This window comes from Lactuca serriola, chromosome 2, assembly GCF_051521515.1.
Source record: "Lactuca serriola cultivar US96UC23 chromosome 2, Lser_US96UC23_V15, whole genome shotgun sequence".
Classification (NCBI taxonomy): Eukaryota; Viridiplantae; Streptophyta; class Magnoliopsida; order Asterales; family Asteraceae; genus Lactuca; species Lactuca serriola.
Genome location: NC_136409.1, coordinates 198,034,583 through 198,051,054, shown reverse-complemented (window position 1 = coordinate 198,051,054; position 16,472 = coordinate 198,034,583). Strand labels below are relative to the sequence as shown.

General features: G+C 34.8%; 1 protein-coding gene across 1 annotated transcript; it reads left to right on the top strand.

Annotated features, from left to right (window-relative positions):
- Positions 1-9,372: 9,372 nt before the first annotated feature.
- Positions 9,373-15,710, top strand: LOC145089933 (monocopper oxidase-like protein SKU5). Its single transcript, XM_079028312.1, has 9 exons — positions 9,373-9,525; positions 9,612-9,721; positions 13,227-13,497; positions 13,713-13,824; positions 14,226-14,586; positions 14,676-15,044; positions 15,125-15,203; positions 15,339-15,516; positions 15,604-15,710. The coding sequence occupies exons 1-9, from the start codon at positions 9,373-9,375 to the stop codon at positions 15,708-15,710; spliced, it is 1,740 nt and encodes a 579-aa protein (XP_078884438.1).
- The last annotated feature ends 762 nt before the right edge of the window (positions 15,711-16,472 follow it).

Genomic DNA, 16,472 nt, shown 5'->3' with positions numbered 1-16,472 from the left:
ATAGGACAAAGACCAACTAGGACCAATTTTGAAGTGTTTTGTCTTGATAAAAGCTACACTAACTCTTGAATATCGGTTTGTCGAGAAATGTTTATTGACAAGAGAATCTTATATGTCAAGGAGTCAGTGGGAGTCTTAATGATCTTAAAAAGTTTCAAGAACTAATCAAGAATAAACCTTATTGATCAGCACTAGCACACGGGTTGAGGTTATCGTGTTGACACTATCTTGTTTCTGTGTCGTTCCAATTGAGTTAATTATGCATATGAGTTCTATGAGTTCTCATTTGAATGCATAAAAAGGCAAGGACCTTGATCAATGAAAAGTGCATTGATAAGAAAGGGTGAGCTGCTTAACTACTTGGAAGACATGGTGGACACTCGTGTTACCATAAGGCAAGAAATCAAGATTAAGAAAGTCCGGTCCATAAGAGTTTGGATTTGTCACAAACTTTGGTTTTGGACAAATTCGCATGGATAGGAACACATACACCATTAAAATCTAAGTGTCATAAGATTCCCTCCTTCATGAAGATGACTGTGAGGAAATGCTTTCACCAAGAGAGATTTTAAGAAGATAGTGATTGTGAAAGTTGTATTCTCGAATTTGATTATGGTTACGGTATCCCTTTCCATAATTAGAATTGTGAGATATGGCAATTAGTCTGAATTGTTTAAGACACACATATGAGTTATCTAAGGCAAAGGTGTATGAGATTAATAAGCTTAGATAAAAGATTATCAAAGCAATAAGTATTAGAAATATGAACTTAATAAATTCAATAGGTATTGTTTTTCTGGAAGTTAAGCTGTTTTCTGAATACATGTCAAAGCTAGTGGGAGCATAAGTGTTATGATTATATGATAATAATCATGATAGTGGGAGCATAAATGTTGTGCTTGTATGATTATTAAGGCAAGTATTGCAAGTTAGCAATATTAATTATAGAAAACAAGAGTTATACTTTGCAAAGTCGTAAGGGTTGAAAAGTTGTTTTGCTATAATTAAGGGAGAGAATATTGTACTTCGTTTCAAAATCTAAAGCTTAGATTGAGAAATTTTAATAAATTTAGTCAAAGGATACATAGTGTGTTCTTAAATTTCGATTATGATTACGCTATCTCTCTTCATAGTTCGAATTGTAATAACGAGACACATAAAATATTATGGCAGAAGATTGATAAAGTATTATATCTTTATGTAAGACATTATGCATCGTGTCCCATACGCTTCGGGTATAGGATTGATTGCCAGTGCTATTATATTTGACCATTCTAAAATTTTCCAAATGTCTAGCGCATTTAAAGGGAAAAAGGACTAGAATCGATTTTGACTAAAATAATTAAGCAACTATCAAAGGACGATCCAAAGCTTGCTGAGGATTAGTTGCTTGTGAGCAGTTGGAAGTATGGTATTGGATGGACCATATCGACATTATTATGAATAGATAAGATTCTATTAAGAATGAGTTGTCATATGGCAAATATGGAAATGTTTCCATATTGGGAGTTGGACATTGAGAATCTATGTCTAGATTAGAAACTTTTATGCAAGAAGGATGTTCAAAGGAATGTACTTTGAGTGAGAGACATCATATCTATAGAATTGTTTCTGATAGAGATTGGCCAAGTCTTGATGATTTTGAGGTATGACTTTACGAAAGAATCATTGCATAAAATGTTAGAATGTTAGAATCTAGCATAAGTAACAAGAATTTGATATTCTTATACTTATGATAAGGATTGGGAGTTGTGAAATGAGTATGATTGGAAATGTGTTCATTTGATCTGTTTCACAAAGTAAGGACCGTAGGTAAACATTGTGTGTATGCTGAGAGCATGGGACAAGTGTAGTAATAATTCAAGTAAGAAGTTGATTATCCGAAACAACAAATAATGAGTAATCAATATGGTGATTAAATAAAATGTTTATTTATACCCAGAGTTTGGGGCCATATGGGATTAATATTATTCTTGTGTTTCACTTTGCATGTTTTGACTTCCTGAATAATTAAATTGGTTTAGAACAATCAAATTATTCGAACGGATCACAGTCGTTCATATGTTGGAAGTAGGTATGAATGAAGACTGTCGTGAATTGGTGTGTGGATTGTCTAAAGTGTATTAGACATAAGCAAATGTTTGCTGCAACGTTCATGAGTGCTTATGAATATGAGTTTGAGCATTGGATTAAACCCACGCTCACTTTGATCACTTCATGGATTTTATCACGAGTGATTGGTGAGATGATACCATCTTATATTCTTGAAACCAAGATGTGTGAGTTGTATCTTGCGAGTCAGTTACACATTGATAATATGTAAACGCACCAGTAACTTGGTGTCATAAAACATATTGTTGTGTGTGATTCGGTGAGTGAGTACAAGCAAGCATTGAATCAAAGTTTATCTGTTCCTTTTATCCAAAGTAGGATGAAAGCGATATCTTTGGGCCCCTCGATGATTTAGTGATGGCACTAAGCGCTTGGCCAGCCGGGACTAATTTGATGTGTTCAAATTGAAATACATGTCTCACGTCTATAAGATATCTAGAATGGAGGAATATATGATCCCTTATCTAAAGGACACGTGTATCTGATAAGATCAGAGTTGACAGCGGTTTTAGAAAACTACGATTGTAGATCAGGATTTGAAGTGATACGCAGAATAGTTATTAGGCTTATCCAAGTGGGAGACTGTTGGATTAGTGTCTAAGTCCATAACTATTTTGGTATGTACTTGACCCGATGGTGCATGGTCCTTTTGGGTTGCCTTCACCAAAGCAACTTGATAGGATGAATTATAGAGAGAGAGGATTAATTATGATTTATTAATATATTATGAGAATAATATATTAAAGGAGAAATCATATTGTTTAATTTATATTAGTCAAGAATTAATAAGAATTAACTTTGTGGCTAAAAGACATTAATTAAACTTAAGGGACTAGAACTGTCAATTGTGTGATAGTTGAATATTGGGCTAATGGACTCCATATTATAGGGGTGGACGAATTCTATGGGGAAACCCATTAGAAATCGTCCTAGGCCTCTAAGGAGGGAATCCATGGGTTGCTTAGGGCCTAAGCATCCAAATTAGGGTTTCCTTGTTAGATAACCCTAATAGCCTCACTATTTAAAGGACCCTTGAGACTTAAAAACATGGTGAACTAACTCCTTAGGGTTTCTACATAGTTTTTGGTGCCTCCTCTCTTATCATTCTTCATCCTCTTTCTCTTGGTGTTTGTGAACCATTAGAGGAGTGACACTTGTGACTCTAAGCTTTCTAAAGCCATTCAAAGGAGGATCTGATATTGTTATTGCTACATAACAATCAAGGTAAGATCTAAAACCCCATTCTTATGTTAATATGATTAATTGTATGCTAGATCTAGGGTTTAAAGTCTTGGATGAATTGCATGTACAATAGAGAAACCTAGATCCAAGCATTAGGGTTTGCATGAGCACATAGGATGTTCTTATGGCTAAAACCCATCACTTTAACCACATTGCCTCCTTTGATGCTTCGCTCGCCGCTATGTACTTTGATTCGCACGTTGAATCAGCTACGGTCTCCTGCTTGAAACTTTTCCAAGTCACTACTTCTCTATTCAGGGTAAATACCTAGCCCGACTGAGAGCGGTAGTTGTCTCGGTCGGTCTGAAAACTGGCATCACTATACCCTCGCACCCTTAAGTCATCACTCCCACCGAGGAATAGAAACCTTTCCTTGGTCCTTCGAAGGTACTTAAGAATATTCTTGACTGCAGTCCAATATGCTCTGCCAGGGTTCCCTTGATATCTTCTGACCATGATCAAAGCTAAGGCCACATCAGGGCAAGTACAAGTCATAACATACATGATCGAGCCAACTATAGAAGCGTAAGGTACTCGACTCATTTGTGCTATCTCGACTTCGGTACTCAGACTTTGAGTCTTACTCAACTTAGCATTACTTTGGATTGGTAACTCCCCTTTATTGGAATTCTCCATACTAAAACGCTTTAGTACCTTGTCCAAGTAAGTATTCTGACTAAGTCCTATAAGTCTTTTACTCCTGTTTCTCACTATCCCTATTCCAAGAATATAGGCAGCCTCTCCGAGGTCCTTCATAGCGAAACACTTCCCAAGCCAGGACTTGACTTCCTGCAGGTTCGAGATGTCGTTTCCTATGAGCAGTATGTCATCGACAAACAATACGAGGAAGCTAACTATACTCCCACTGACTTTGACATATACACATGATTCATCCTTGCTTTGCAGAAAACCAAACTCTTTGACTTTCTCATCGAAAAAAAGATTCCAATGTGAGACACTTGTTTTAATCCATAAATGGTTTTCTCAAACTTACACACTCTATTAGGATGCTTCACATCGACAAAACCCTCTAGCTGAATCATGTAAACATCCTCAGCCAACTTCCCATTAAGGAAAGCGGTTTTGACGTCCATCTACCATATTTCATAGTCATGAAATGCATAAATGGCTAGCATCACCCTAATAGACTTTATCTTTGCAACCGGTGATAAGGTCTCATCATAGTCAACTCCGGGAGTTTGAGTAAAGCCCTTCGCAACCAATCATGCTTTATAAGTGTGTACCTTCCCATCCATGTCGGTCATCTTCTTGAAGATCCACTTGCACCCGACCGTCTTACGACCTGGCACATTGTCAACCAAATTCCAAACTTGGTTGTCATACATGGATTGGATCTCGTTGTGCATAGCCTCTTTCCATTTTGTAGACTTTGGGACTACCATGGATTCCTTAGAACTGTTAGGTTCGTCCAAATTTATTAGTGTACCGTCATTAATAAACGTATCACCCTCACTTGTTATATGAAAACCATATAACACAGGCGGAACACGAACTCTATTAGAACGTCTAAGAGGTAAGGACTCGTCAATCGGTTCAACAGGAGTATCCTCCTCAGGCTGAGCGCCAGTGTTAAAGGTTCCTTCGTCATTCGATTCTTGAAGTTCTTCAAGATCGATTTGCCTCCCACTGTCCCCTTGGCTTATGAGTTCTCGCTCTCGGAAAACCCCTCTCCTCACAACGAAGAAAACATTGTCACTCAGTCTATAGAAGAGATATCCAAAGGACTTTTGCGGGTAGCCGATGAAAATACACCGATCACTACGAGGTTCGAGCTTGTCATGAGTCTCTCATCTTACGAAAGCCTCGCAACCCCAAACCTTGATATGTGCCTACAATGGAGCTTTCTCTGTCCACATCTCATGAGGTGTTTTGGCAACCTTCTTTGTAGGGACTAAGTTAAGGATATGGGCGGCAGTTTCTATGGCATACCCCCATAATGAGATAGGTAGCGAATCACGAGTCATCATGGAACGAACCATGTCTAGCAAGGTTCGATTACGCCTCTCAACCACACCATTCAACTACGGAGTCCTAGGTGGCCTCAATTGCGAAACGATTTTGCGTTCCTTAAGGTAGTCGTGGAATTCAAGACTAAGGTACTCTCCACCTCGATCGGATCGAAGCATCTTGATTTTCCGGCCCAACTGATTCTCCACTTCTTGTTTAAACTCTTTGAACTTTTCAAAGGTTTCTGACTTGTGCCTGATTAAGTAGACATACCTATATCTACTATAATCATCGGTAAAAGTCACAAAAGAAGCGGCTCGCATCCCTTATGGTGGATCTAAAGGGCCCACACATATTGGTGTGTATGAGATCCAATAAACCCTTACCCCTTTCACATGTACCAGTGAAGGGTGACTTGGTTATCTTTCCAAGTAAACAAGACTCGCACACGTCATCGTCCCTAAGATCGAATGACTCCAACACTCCATCCTTTTGAAGTTGGGCTATGTGTTTCTTGTTGACATGTCCAAGACGACAATTCCACAAGCATGCTTTGTCCAAACTATTGGAAGATTCAATATGCAACACATCATTTCCTAAGTTATCTACAACCATCACAGTTTCATATATTTCATTACAAGGCAATGCTTCAAAATAGGAAACACCATTAAGATAAGCATTAATATAACCATTTTCATTATCAAATGAATATCTAAATCTTTGTCTATACAAACCATGAAAAGAAATGATGTTTTTTGCCATTTCTGGTGAATACCAACAGTTATTCAAATCTAGTCCTAATCCATTACCAAGCACTAAAGAGTAAACTCCAATCTTGGTGACAGGCGACGCTCTTCTGTTCCCCATGATCAAGTTTATCTTCCCATGCTCCACATCCCTATTTCTTCTTAGGCCCTGCAAATCAGAACAAATGTAAAAACCACATCCTGTATCAAGTACCCTAGAAATATCATGTGATCAATCATTAGATTGAATAGCGTAAATACCTGTGAAGGACGACTTGATCTTCCCATCCTTGATATCTTGCAGATACTTCGGGCAGCTTCGTTTCCAATGCCCTATGTAATGGCAGTGACAACACTCTGCATCCTTTGGGCATGAGGTGGGTGCAGCGGGACCATCCTTGGTTCCACTATAAGTGGTGCCATCACGGGACTTTCCCTTATGGTGGCTCTTTGAGGGAGCCTTCCTCTTCTTACTCTTCCCCTGCCCAATAGCCAAGACTGGGGCAGTAGTGGGAGTAGAAGTTTGTGCAACAGACTTGTCTTTGAGGTTGCTCTCAGCAGTCCTTAATAGGCCTTGAAGCTTGCTCAACGTGACCTCCTCTTTGTTCATGTGGTAGGTCATGTGAAACTGGTTGAAGCAGGATGGCAGTGAATGAAGAATGATGTCAATCGCCAACTCTTCATCGAAGTTAACATTTAACTTCAGCAGGCGGTCAACATATCTCTGCATCTTCTGCAGATGATCAGTGACAGACTCTCTGTAGCTCATCTTGGTCGTTATCATCAAAGTGATGATCTCGTACCTCTCCTGCCTTGCCCTTTGGTGGTACCTTTCAAGCAAGTCCTGATGCATTTCGTAGGGATAGAAGTCCTCGTAGGACTTTTGGAGTTCAACAGTCATGGTCGCAAGCATGAAGCAATGGACTTTCGTGGCATCACGCTCATGGGCCTTAAAGGCAACGATCTCCTCGAGAGTAGCAATGTTGATGTTCATCTCTTTCAGCTCCTTGTCGAGGACATTCTCCTTGTCCTTGTAATGGGTGACCATCCTTATGTTGTGGATCCAGTCGTTAAAATTGTTTACGTCGAAGATCACCCTCCCACACAAATTCATGAGTGAGAATGAGACGGGGGTGTTTGAGCCTGAAGCGTTGTTGTTTGAGTTCGACATCTGAAAAAGAAAAGAGACGAAGTTGATTAGATAAGAATCCCCAATTAAACATCCAAATGAGAAATTAGGGCTAGGATCCGACAACATTATTTACAATTTAGAAGATAGATCCCATAATTTAAACATCAAATAATTTGAAGGTAAGTGAATGACGATTCACTAATTTCCACCTTGAAAAACAAATTAAAATTAAGTTTTAAATGTATTGAAACTCCTATATCTTTTGAGATTCATTGAACTTTTCAACGACATGTTAAAATCTCGATACGCCCCTCAAGTTTGTGACTGGGATACCGAGGATTGCAAACAGGGTGTGAATAACCATGCAAATGTACATGGTGCCCCCAATGTTATAGTAACCCAATCAATGTGCCAGTTAGCCACACACGCTCCATTGATCTATGACAAACATCGAGTCACCCTTTGCCACCTCTTCTTAGAGACAAATTAGTGTGCCGGTTAACCACACACGTTCCACTAACGTCTTAGCAAGGGTACAAAGTGCAATTTCATGGAATAACATCACATTCATATTTTTCTAAAGTAACTAAGATTGAGAATTTTATAAAAACATTTAGTTACTTTATTAATCATTATACTTTTAATGAGGAATGAGTTGCCCTATCCTATCCGTTCGGCTAATGATCATCCACCAATCAAGGAAGCGATGGGTGAGAGTGTACACCAATTAAATGGCCATTTTATAGGCCATAACCTTATACCCCCTTATAGATCGACTTCGTGAATGAGCCTACTAACGGTAAGACTAACATTTATGTTATACATATATAATAACTATTCTTATAATATTATAATAGTATATGGTGGATTTTAAACTTATAAAATTCTAGGGCTTGAAATTTAACAATTTCAAAATTAAACTTTTAATCCAAAAATTTAAATTCTAAAACTTGATGACAAGTTTTAAAACATTTCAAAACTATCTAGATCAAAATTCAAATAAACAATTAAACAATTAATTTTGGTGGTTATCTAATTTTGACCTATCAATTTTCATGCAAGATAATGATCAAATAATTCAAATAATTAATATTTATCAAATAAGGTAATAATTATTTAATTAAATGACAACATCTTTTTATTTTGATAAGGATAATCATAAGGAATCAATAAAATTCGTATTTTATCAATTAGAAACATTTATGGTAATTATCCTAAGTCAAAACAACAAAAATCCCGAAAATCCGTCTGCCTGACAGCCCGACTCGCCGAGCCCCTTGCAGGACTCGCCGAGTTCATCTTACTCGTTGAGTACCTCATTGGGTTCGACGAGTCTGTCAAGCAGATTGCACAAAAATTGATTTTTAGCAATGAACAAATACACTATTTATCAAATACAATAGAAACCAAGCAAGACTCTGATACCACTGATGAGTTTTGAGCAAAAGAACATCCTATGTGCACATGCAAAACCCTAAAGTTTTAGATCTATGTTTCTTTATTGTACATGCAAATTTATCCATATTTTGAAAAGAACATTCTACTAAGAATATTTCACTCATATTTTGAAAAAAACGGTGATTTTTTTTTATTTTTTAATTTATTTTTATTTTTTTGGATAAATTAAATAACAAAAATAATATTTAAGAAAGAATTTTTGGATTTTTTATTTTGTTTTGCAATTTATATATACTTTTTATTTTTTTGATATTCAAGATGAGTGATTATGATCATGTCCCTATGTCTTATAAAATTAACATGGTTTCAAATAAACATGTCTCTCTCATTCTCTCTCTCTCTCTCTCTTTCTCTCTCTCTCTCTCTCTCTCTCTCTCTCTCTTTATATATATATATATATATATATATATATATATATATATATATATATATATATATATATATATATTATTTGATTCATGTAAAGTAAAAATAGACAAAAAAAAACAAAAGCTAATATACAAAATTACAACCCACAACAACCGTCCTGGTTTTACTTGGTTTTCTCCAAAGCCAAACTTGTTTTCATGTGACACTATGAAATTATCACCATATCTCCCCATTTTTGTCCATATTACATGACAACTATACTAGTATAGTATGTAACATTCATTTACACGTCTTTATTAGTTCAAAAATCACACCTAGCTGGATTAATGCCCATGATCATATGATATGGCTTTCCTTGGTGAATTTTCGAGGCTAAATTTTTATGTTGCTTTTGCGGCATTAATGTTACAAGCAATCTTTGTGAATGCTGATGATATCTATCTAGAGTGGCAAGTAAATATTGACACCACCATCAAACCTGTTTTAATTGATCAACCGGTATTTATCACTGGTCTTTTTGTTTTTTATTTCTTTTTTCAACTCTTTAAATGATGCTTTATTTTTATTGTTTGAAAATATGATAGGTCATAACGATTAATAGGATGTTTCCTGGGCCTCTTATTAATGCGACTACCAACGACATTATACATGTTAATGTATTCAATAACATGGATGAACCTCTTTTGATCACCTGGTAATTATGTTTTCTCGCTCACTCAAACACAAGATCACATTTCTTTTTTATATATGTTTTTTAGTGCATTTCCACATATGATATGATGATAATTTGAAAGTGATATATTAGGTAGAATTGCTTATAGTGTCATTATGTGAACATTGAAACTTATATCCAACACTAGAGTTAATCATCTAATTGACTAGTAACATTTACGTTTCTTATATTATTCTTAAGAATTAAGATCAATCTAATTCTGGGAAAATAGGAACTTGAATGGGAAAATAGCAACTTGAATAAAAAGATTTATCAAAAACTTATTTATAGAGTCGCAAATTTATTAACAACTTATCTCATTCTCGTTGGGAAAACCACTTATTAAGGTAATTAACTTTTCGGTATGTTCACATCTAGGTAACTATCTTTTTTTTATACACTATAAGTAACAAACTTATTGAAAGTGTTCACATATGACCATTATGACTTGCTATTGCAGGTTATATCCTAGATGTGAACACTTTCAACAAGTCCGTTACCTAGATGTGTACGAACAAAACGAAAAGTAAAAATTAATTATACAAATGGTCCTTATGGTTTGGGAAAATTTATGTTTTTGGTCCCTAACTTATTTTTTAACTCGGATGGTCCTACTGTTTATTTTTGTTACGCGTTTGGTCCATGTTTTACCTAAAAAAACTATTGTTCCCTTATTAATTTATTGTTTAATTAATTTTCTTATTTATGTGTTTATTTTTTATATGTTTAAAAAAATTAATAGACCCCACATATCTGTATCTCCTCACCATAAACCTCAAACCAAATTTGAGAAATTTAATTCAGATGGTCCCTACTGTTTATTTTTGTTGCACGTTTGGTCCATGTCTTACCTAAAAATACTATTGTGCCCTTATTAATTTATTTTTTAATTAATTTTCTTATTTATGTATTTATTTTTTTATATATTTAAAAAAATTAATAAACCCCACATATTTGTATCTCGTCACCATAAACCTGAAACCACATTTGGGTCTTACCGGTCACCATCCCATCTCTCATCCTCCCCAACTTCTATTTCTTTTCCATCTTTAGTAACATTGACATCTTCACCATCCTTCTTTTTTTGGTACTTCAACTTTGGCGAACCAACACCATAACCTACTGTCTCTTCATCTTTAGTGGGTTGTGGTGTTGATTCGACGGAGTTGAAGGATCGAAAAAGGAAAGGATGATGAAGACGTTGATATCACTAAAGACGAAAAATAAATAGAAGTTGAGGAGGATGAGAGATGAGATGGTGAATAGATACAAATATGTGGGGTCTACTAATTTTTCTTAAATATATAAAGAATAAATACATAAACAAGAAAATTAATTAAAAAAATAAATTAATAAGGGCACAATAGTCTTTTTATGTAAGATAGAGACCAAACTCGTAACAAAATTAAACAGTAGGGATCATTCGAGTTAAAAAAATAAATTAATTAAAAAATAAACAGTACGGATCTCGAAGATACAAATATGTGGGGTCTATTAATTTTTTTAAATATGTAAAAAATAAATACATAAATAAGAAAATTAATTAAAAAAATAAATTAATAAGGGCACAATAGTCTTTTTAGGTAAGGTATGGACCAAATGCGCAACAAAAATAAACAGTAGGGACCATCGAAGTTAAAAAACAAGTTAGGGACCAAAAACACAAATTCCCCCGAATCACAAGGACCATTCGTGTAATTTACTTTTACTTTTCGTTTGTTCATATTGGGTAACTATTTTTTTGTACACATCTAGGTAACGAACTTGTTGAAAGCGTTCACATCTAGGATGTAACCTGCTATAGCAGGTCATAATGGTCATATGTGAACACTTGCAACAAGTTTGTTACTTAGATGTGTACAAAAAAAGATAGTTACCCAGATGTAAACATACCGAAAAGTTAATTACTTTAATAAGTCATTTTCCCCATTCTCGTTAATAACATTTTCATTATCTTAACTATTGGGGTACATATCTATATTTTTAGCATTTTTAGTCTTAGGTTATATTTGGTGTACTAGCTGAAAAGCTAGCTGTTAGCTGAAAAGCTAGTTGATAGTTGAAAAGCTAGCTGTTAAATAAAAAACTAGCTAATAGTTGAAATGCTAGCTGATAAAAAATAACTTTTGATAAAACTAGCTGAAATATATAAAATTACATAAAAGGACATGTAAGAGTATGTCTTCCTATAATAAATAAGGGGTGTATTTGGAAAATTTTAAAAAATCTCATAAAAAGCTAGTTTAAGCAGCTTTTTAAAAAACTAGCTTATAAGCTACTTTTTTGCTTACCAAACACGACAACATAAAAAAAACTCGAAAAATAAGCTAGCTTATCAGCTAGTTGTGGCGCCAAACACAACATTAATAAAATTTTGCCGTTGGCAAAAGCTAAGAATAATTTGACAGGGAACTATATCAAATATTGATCATTATTGTCATTTATGTTATCTATGATTTCATCATTTGTGTATATATATATATATATATATATATATATATATATATATGAATTCATTGGAGTCAAACATAATTTTGTGAGATCGTGAAACTAATTTTTTTTTTAGTGAAATATTCTATTGTTCGTAAAAATAGAAAATGCAATATATTCTAACATTATATGTTTTATACTATTTCAATGTAAAATATGTTAAAATTATTGTTTTAGAATATTAGAATATTACACATATTTAATTTTTATGAACACTAAAATATTAGATTATTTCATTAGAAAAAAGATGGTCTGACGGTCTTACAATATTAGGCCGTCTCACATGAAGTTAACTATATATATATATATATATATATATATATATATATATATATATATATATATATATATATATATATATATTAGAAAGCAAACAAAAGAAAACATTAGATGATTTAAATGTAAGAAGATTCACAAGAAAAAAAATTAAAAAAAAAACATGTTTATGATTTGTTTTTAAGTAAAGATTTTTTTTTCATTTTTATGACAATTTTTGTGAATACAAAATAATCGTAAAAATGAATTATCGAAATATTTTTTCGTGAATTATTTTTATAAATCATGTTATTTTTTATTTATCTAGCGATTCATTTGTTTTTTTACCAAAAAAATTAGGTAAATTCGTAATATAAACCGCTTTGAAACTGGTTTTAGAAAAGACCAGATTAACTGATTTGATAGGATTGAATGGATATGAATATTACCGTTAAATAGGATTTGAGAGCAGATAAAAAACTGGGTTTTTAAAACCAAATACTAACTGGTTCCATTGGTTACTTTTTTTTTTTTTTTTTTTTTTTAAATTGAAACCGGTTAAAACGAATTGGGTCCAGAGACAGACAACAATAAAGCCCAAAAACCGATTTGGACAGGTTACAAAACTAAATTTGTACGCCTCATTTATGCCTAAGATACTTGGGCCCATGGCTTGTAAAGAATTGGCCTATTCACCATTGAGACGGCCTATCTAATAAAATGGGTCGTATTGAATTTTCAGGAATGGTATACAACAAAGGCTCAACTCATGGCAAGATGGAGTGTCTGGTACGAACTGTCCGATCCGACCCGGTTCTAGTTGGACTTATGTATTCACCGTAAAAGACCAAATTGGCACCTTTTCTTACTTCCCCTCCATCAACTTCCACAAGGCTGGTGGAGCTTTTGGCCCGATCAGAGTCAATCCACGGGTCATAATCCCAACTCCATTTCCTAAACCACATGGCGAGTTTGATCTTCTTATTGGAGATTGGTACAACAACAGTTTTAAGGTACCACCACACAAACACTATTGTAGTATTGTATCACGATCGTCACATTTTATTTCCCTAAAATACAAATGAATTCTGTTTAAAATAACCATTTTTTTTTAATATCGTAATATTTTAATCTTTGAAGCATATTCTTTCCACATTAAAAGGTGGTTTATGATATTTGGTTTTTTTTACATCATCTTTGTTTTGATTTTTTTGGGTAAAACTTTTAGGATATCCGCTCGTCTTTGAACAAATCGCTACTTCACCTACACCCGGACACAATGCTCATGAATGGAAATAGCCGTTACCCGCAAACAAATCGAACCATTGTTGTTGAGCAAGGTAAATGTGCAAAAAAGGCTAAATGATAATTATATTTGATTAACCAAATCTAGTTATCAAAAAATCTTGTTGAGTTCAATTGCATAATTTAGGGCACTTTTGTTATCGTAAGAGGACACAGACATTTTATGACTATTTTCATGATAAGAATGAGAAAAACATTCATTGGTCTTTGTATTCTTGTTCTGCCTCTCTACAACAAGTTGAATTACATCACAACTTCATACTATAGTGTGCATGCCGAATGCATTATAAGACTGTCATGTATGTTTTTTTTCTATCACACGACACATTAAATATGGTTCAAACTAAGTGCTAGCTAGCCGGTTAGATTGGCACAAGTCTCTTAAAATATAACCTTGACTCGAACTTTGCTTAATTATAGTTTTTTAAATACACAGGTGAAACATATCTCATAAGAATATCAAACGTTGGAACGGAACGGAGTATCAATTTCAGGATCCAAAACCATCCAATGCTACTAGTTGAGACGGAGGGGTCATATATAAGCCAAATAATATTAGATACGCTCGATATACATGTAGGCCAATCATACTCCGTTTTGGTGACAACAAACCAACCCAAAGCTGACTATTACATGGTGGCAAGCCCTAAAATGGTTAACCCACCTGAATCTAGCCAACTAATCGGTGTTGGGGTGTTACATTATGACGACTCCACCACACCAGTCCAAGGTCCATTACCTCGAGGACCTGATCCATTCGACCTTAACTTTTCAATCAATCAAGCAAAGTCAATCAGGTAGCTAGTAATTAAACGATTAGAAAATTAATCAAGATTTTTAGATATATATATTCGGTTTTATACTCACTAAGGTAGTTGCATATTAGGTGGAACTTGACGGCAGGGGCAGCAAGGCCAAACCCACAAGGAACATTCAACGTATCGAATGTCACATTATCCCAAACGTTTATTCTCCAAGGATCATTAGACGAAATCAATGGCAGTGCTCGTTACGCTGTTAACAATGTGTCATATCGTGTTCCGGATACTGCATTGAAACTAGCGGATTACTATAAGAATGGAACGGGAACTTACAAACTTGATGCGTACTCGGCTAATTCATCTAACCCTGTTGCTATTGATGGTACTTTCGTTGTTTCTGGGGTTCACAACGGATGGCTTGAAATTGTGTTCAAGAACGATATGCTAGTTATTGATACATGGCATTTGGATGGTTTCGGATTCTATGTTGTGGGGTAAGGTTATAAAAGATGATTAAATGTATGACAGCCATTAATTATAGTTAGTCTTTGAATTTAAATGATGCATATTTTAGGTTTGGTGCTGGAGATTGGACTCCGAACATGCGATCAACGTACAATCTTTATGATCCAGTAGTTCGATCAACTGTTCAGGTACGTAAACTAGAAAAAGTGTTTGTTAATTTGGATATGATTTTTTGGGTTTCTATCGTTTTCGATCCCTTTCTCTTTTGAAAAACTCGAGAACAGTGTGGATTCTAATGAAATTTAATTATGATCGATGGCTAGGTTTACCCGGGAGGATGGACGGCGGTTTATGCATACTTAGACAATCCCGGAATGTGGAACTTACGTTCACAGGTGTTGAAGCATTGGTACTTGGGTCAAGAGCTCTACATTCGGGTCTATGACCCTGATCCTAATCCTGCTAAAGAACGACAACCACCATCCAACATTCTCTTTTGTGGTTTGTTAATTCTCTTTTGTATTTTCATTTTGATTTTCTTCTAGAACTCGATCGATGATTCCCACCATGTTACTTTCGTGCTTTCAGGATCTGTTATTCCTCCACCTGTGCCAACACCAACACCACCGACACCAGTGCCAGTTCCACCTGGTCCAAAGCCTTCCCCCTCCACCACGCTAACCATAAACTGGTGAGGAGGATCTTGTCTCACTAATTTATATGTTGGTTGCACCTGTTACACTGGACTAAACTGGACAAGACTCTAAATATTTTTGTTGGTGAGGATGAGAAGACGACTTAGTTGGTTCCAGGACAAGAGTCAAAATATTTTTTGGACAGGACACAAGTGTAATCTTTGTCTAAATCCCAATATAATGATTAATATACAATACAACATGTTTTGTTGTGCCTGGTTACAATTTCTTCTAACATATCACTTTTTTAAATTGGCAAATGGTTCCAGGTTTTCTATTCTATTGATTTTTGTATTTGCACTCCTTTAAAAGCAAATGGGCATTTGATCGAATGATGGAAAATTCACTGAGTGACTTCAATAAGGTTAACTGAAGATACGGTGTTTGAATTTTGATATTATTATTTTTGACAAAAAGTGTCTTGTATATTTGAGAAATTATTGCCATTGAGTAGAAACTATGTTTAATTACTCAAGCTCACTAGAACTATAAAAGTAGCCAAGTTAAAGATTGAAAAGTGTGAGGCTAAACATGGCAAATCCAAGCATAATCCTTAAAACCGGGGATTAATTAAACTTTTGACAGATTAAACATGGTGGCTTGTGATGAGCTTTTTTTAAGATGTATGATTATCACACCATGACACTAAGAAATCACATGATTTGCACGTGCAGTTAAATCATAATACACATAATATGTTTCAAATTCTAAGATTAATGCGGAGTTTCAGTTTGAAGATCTAAAATGGCTTTCATTAACACC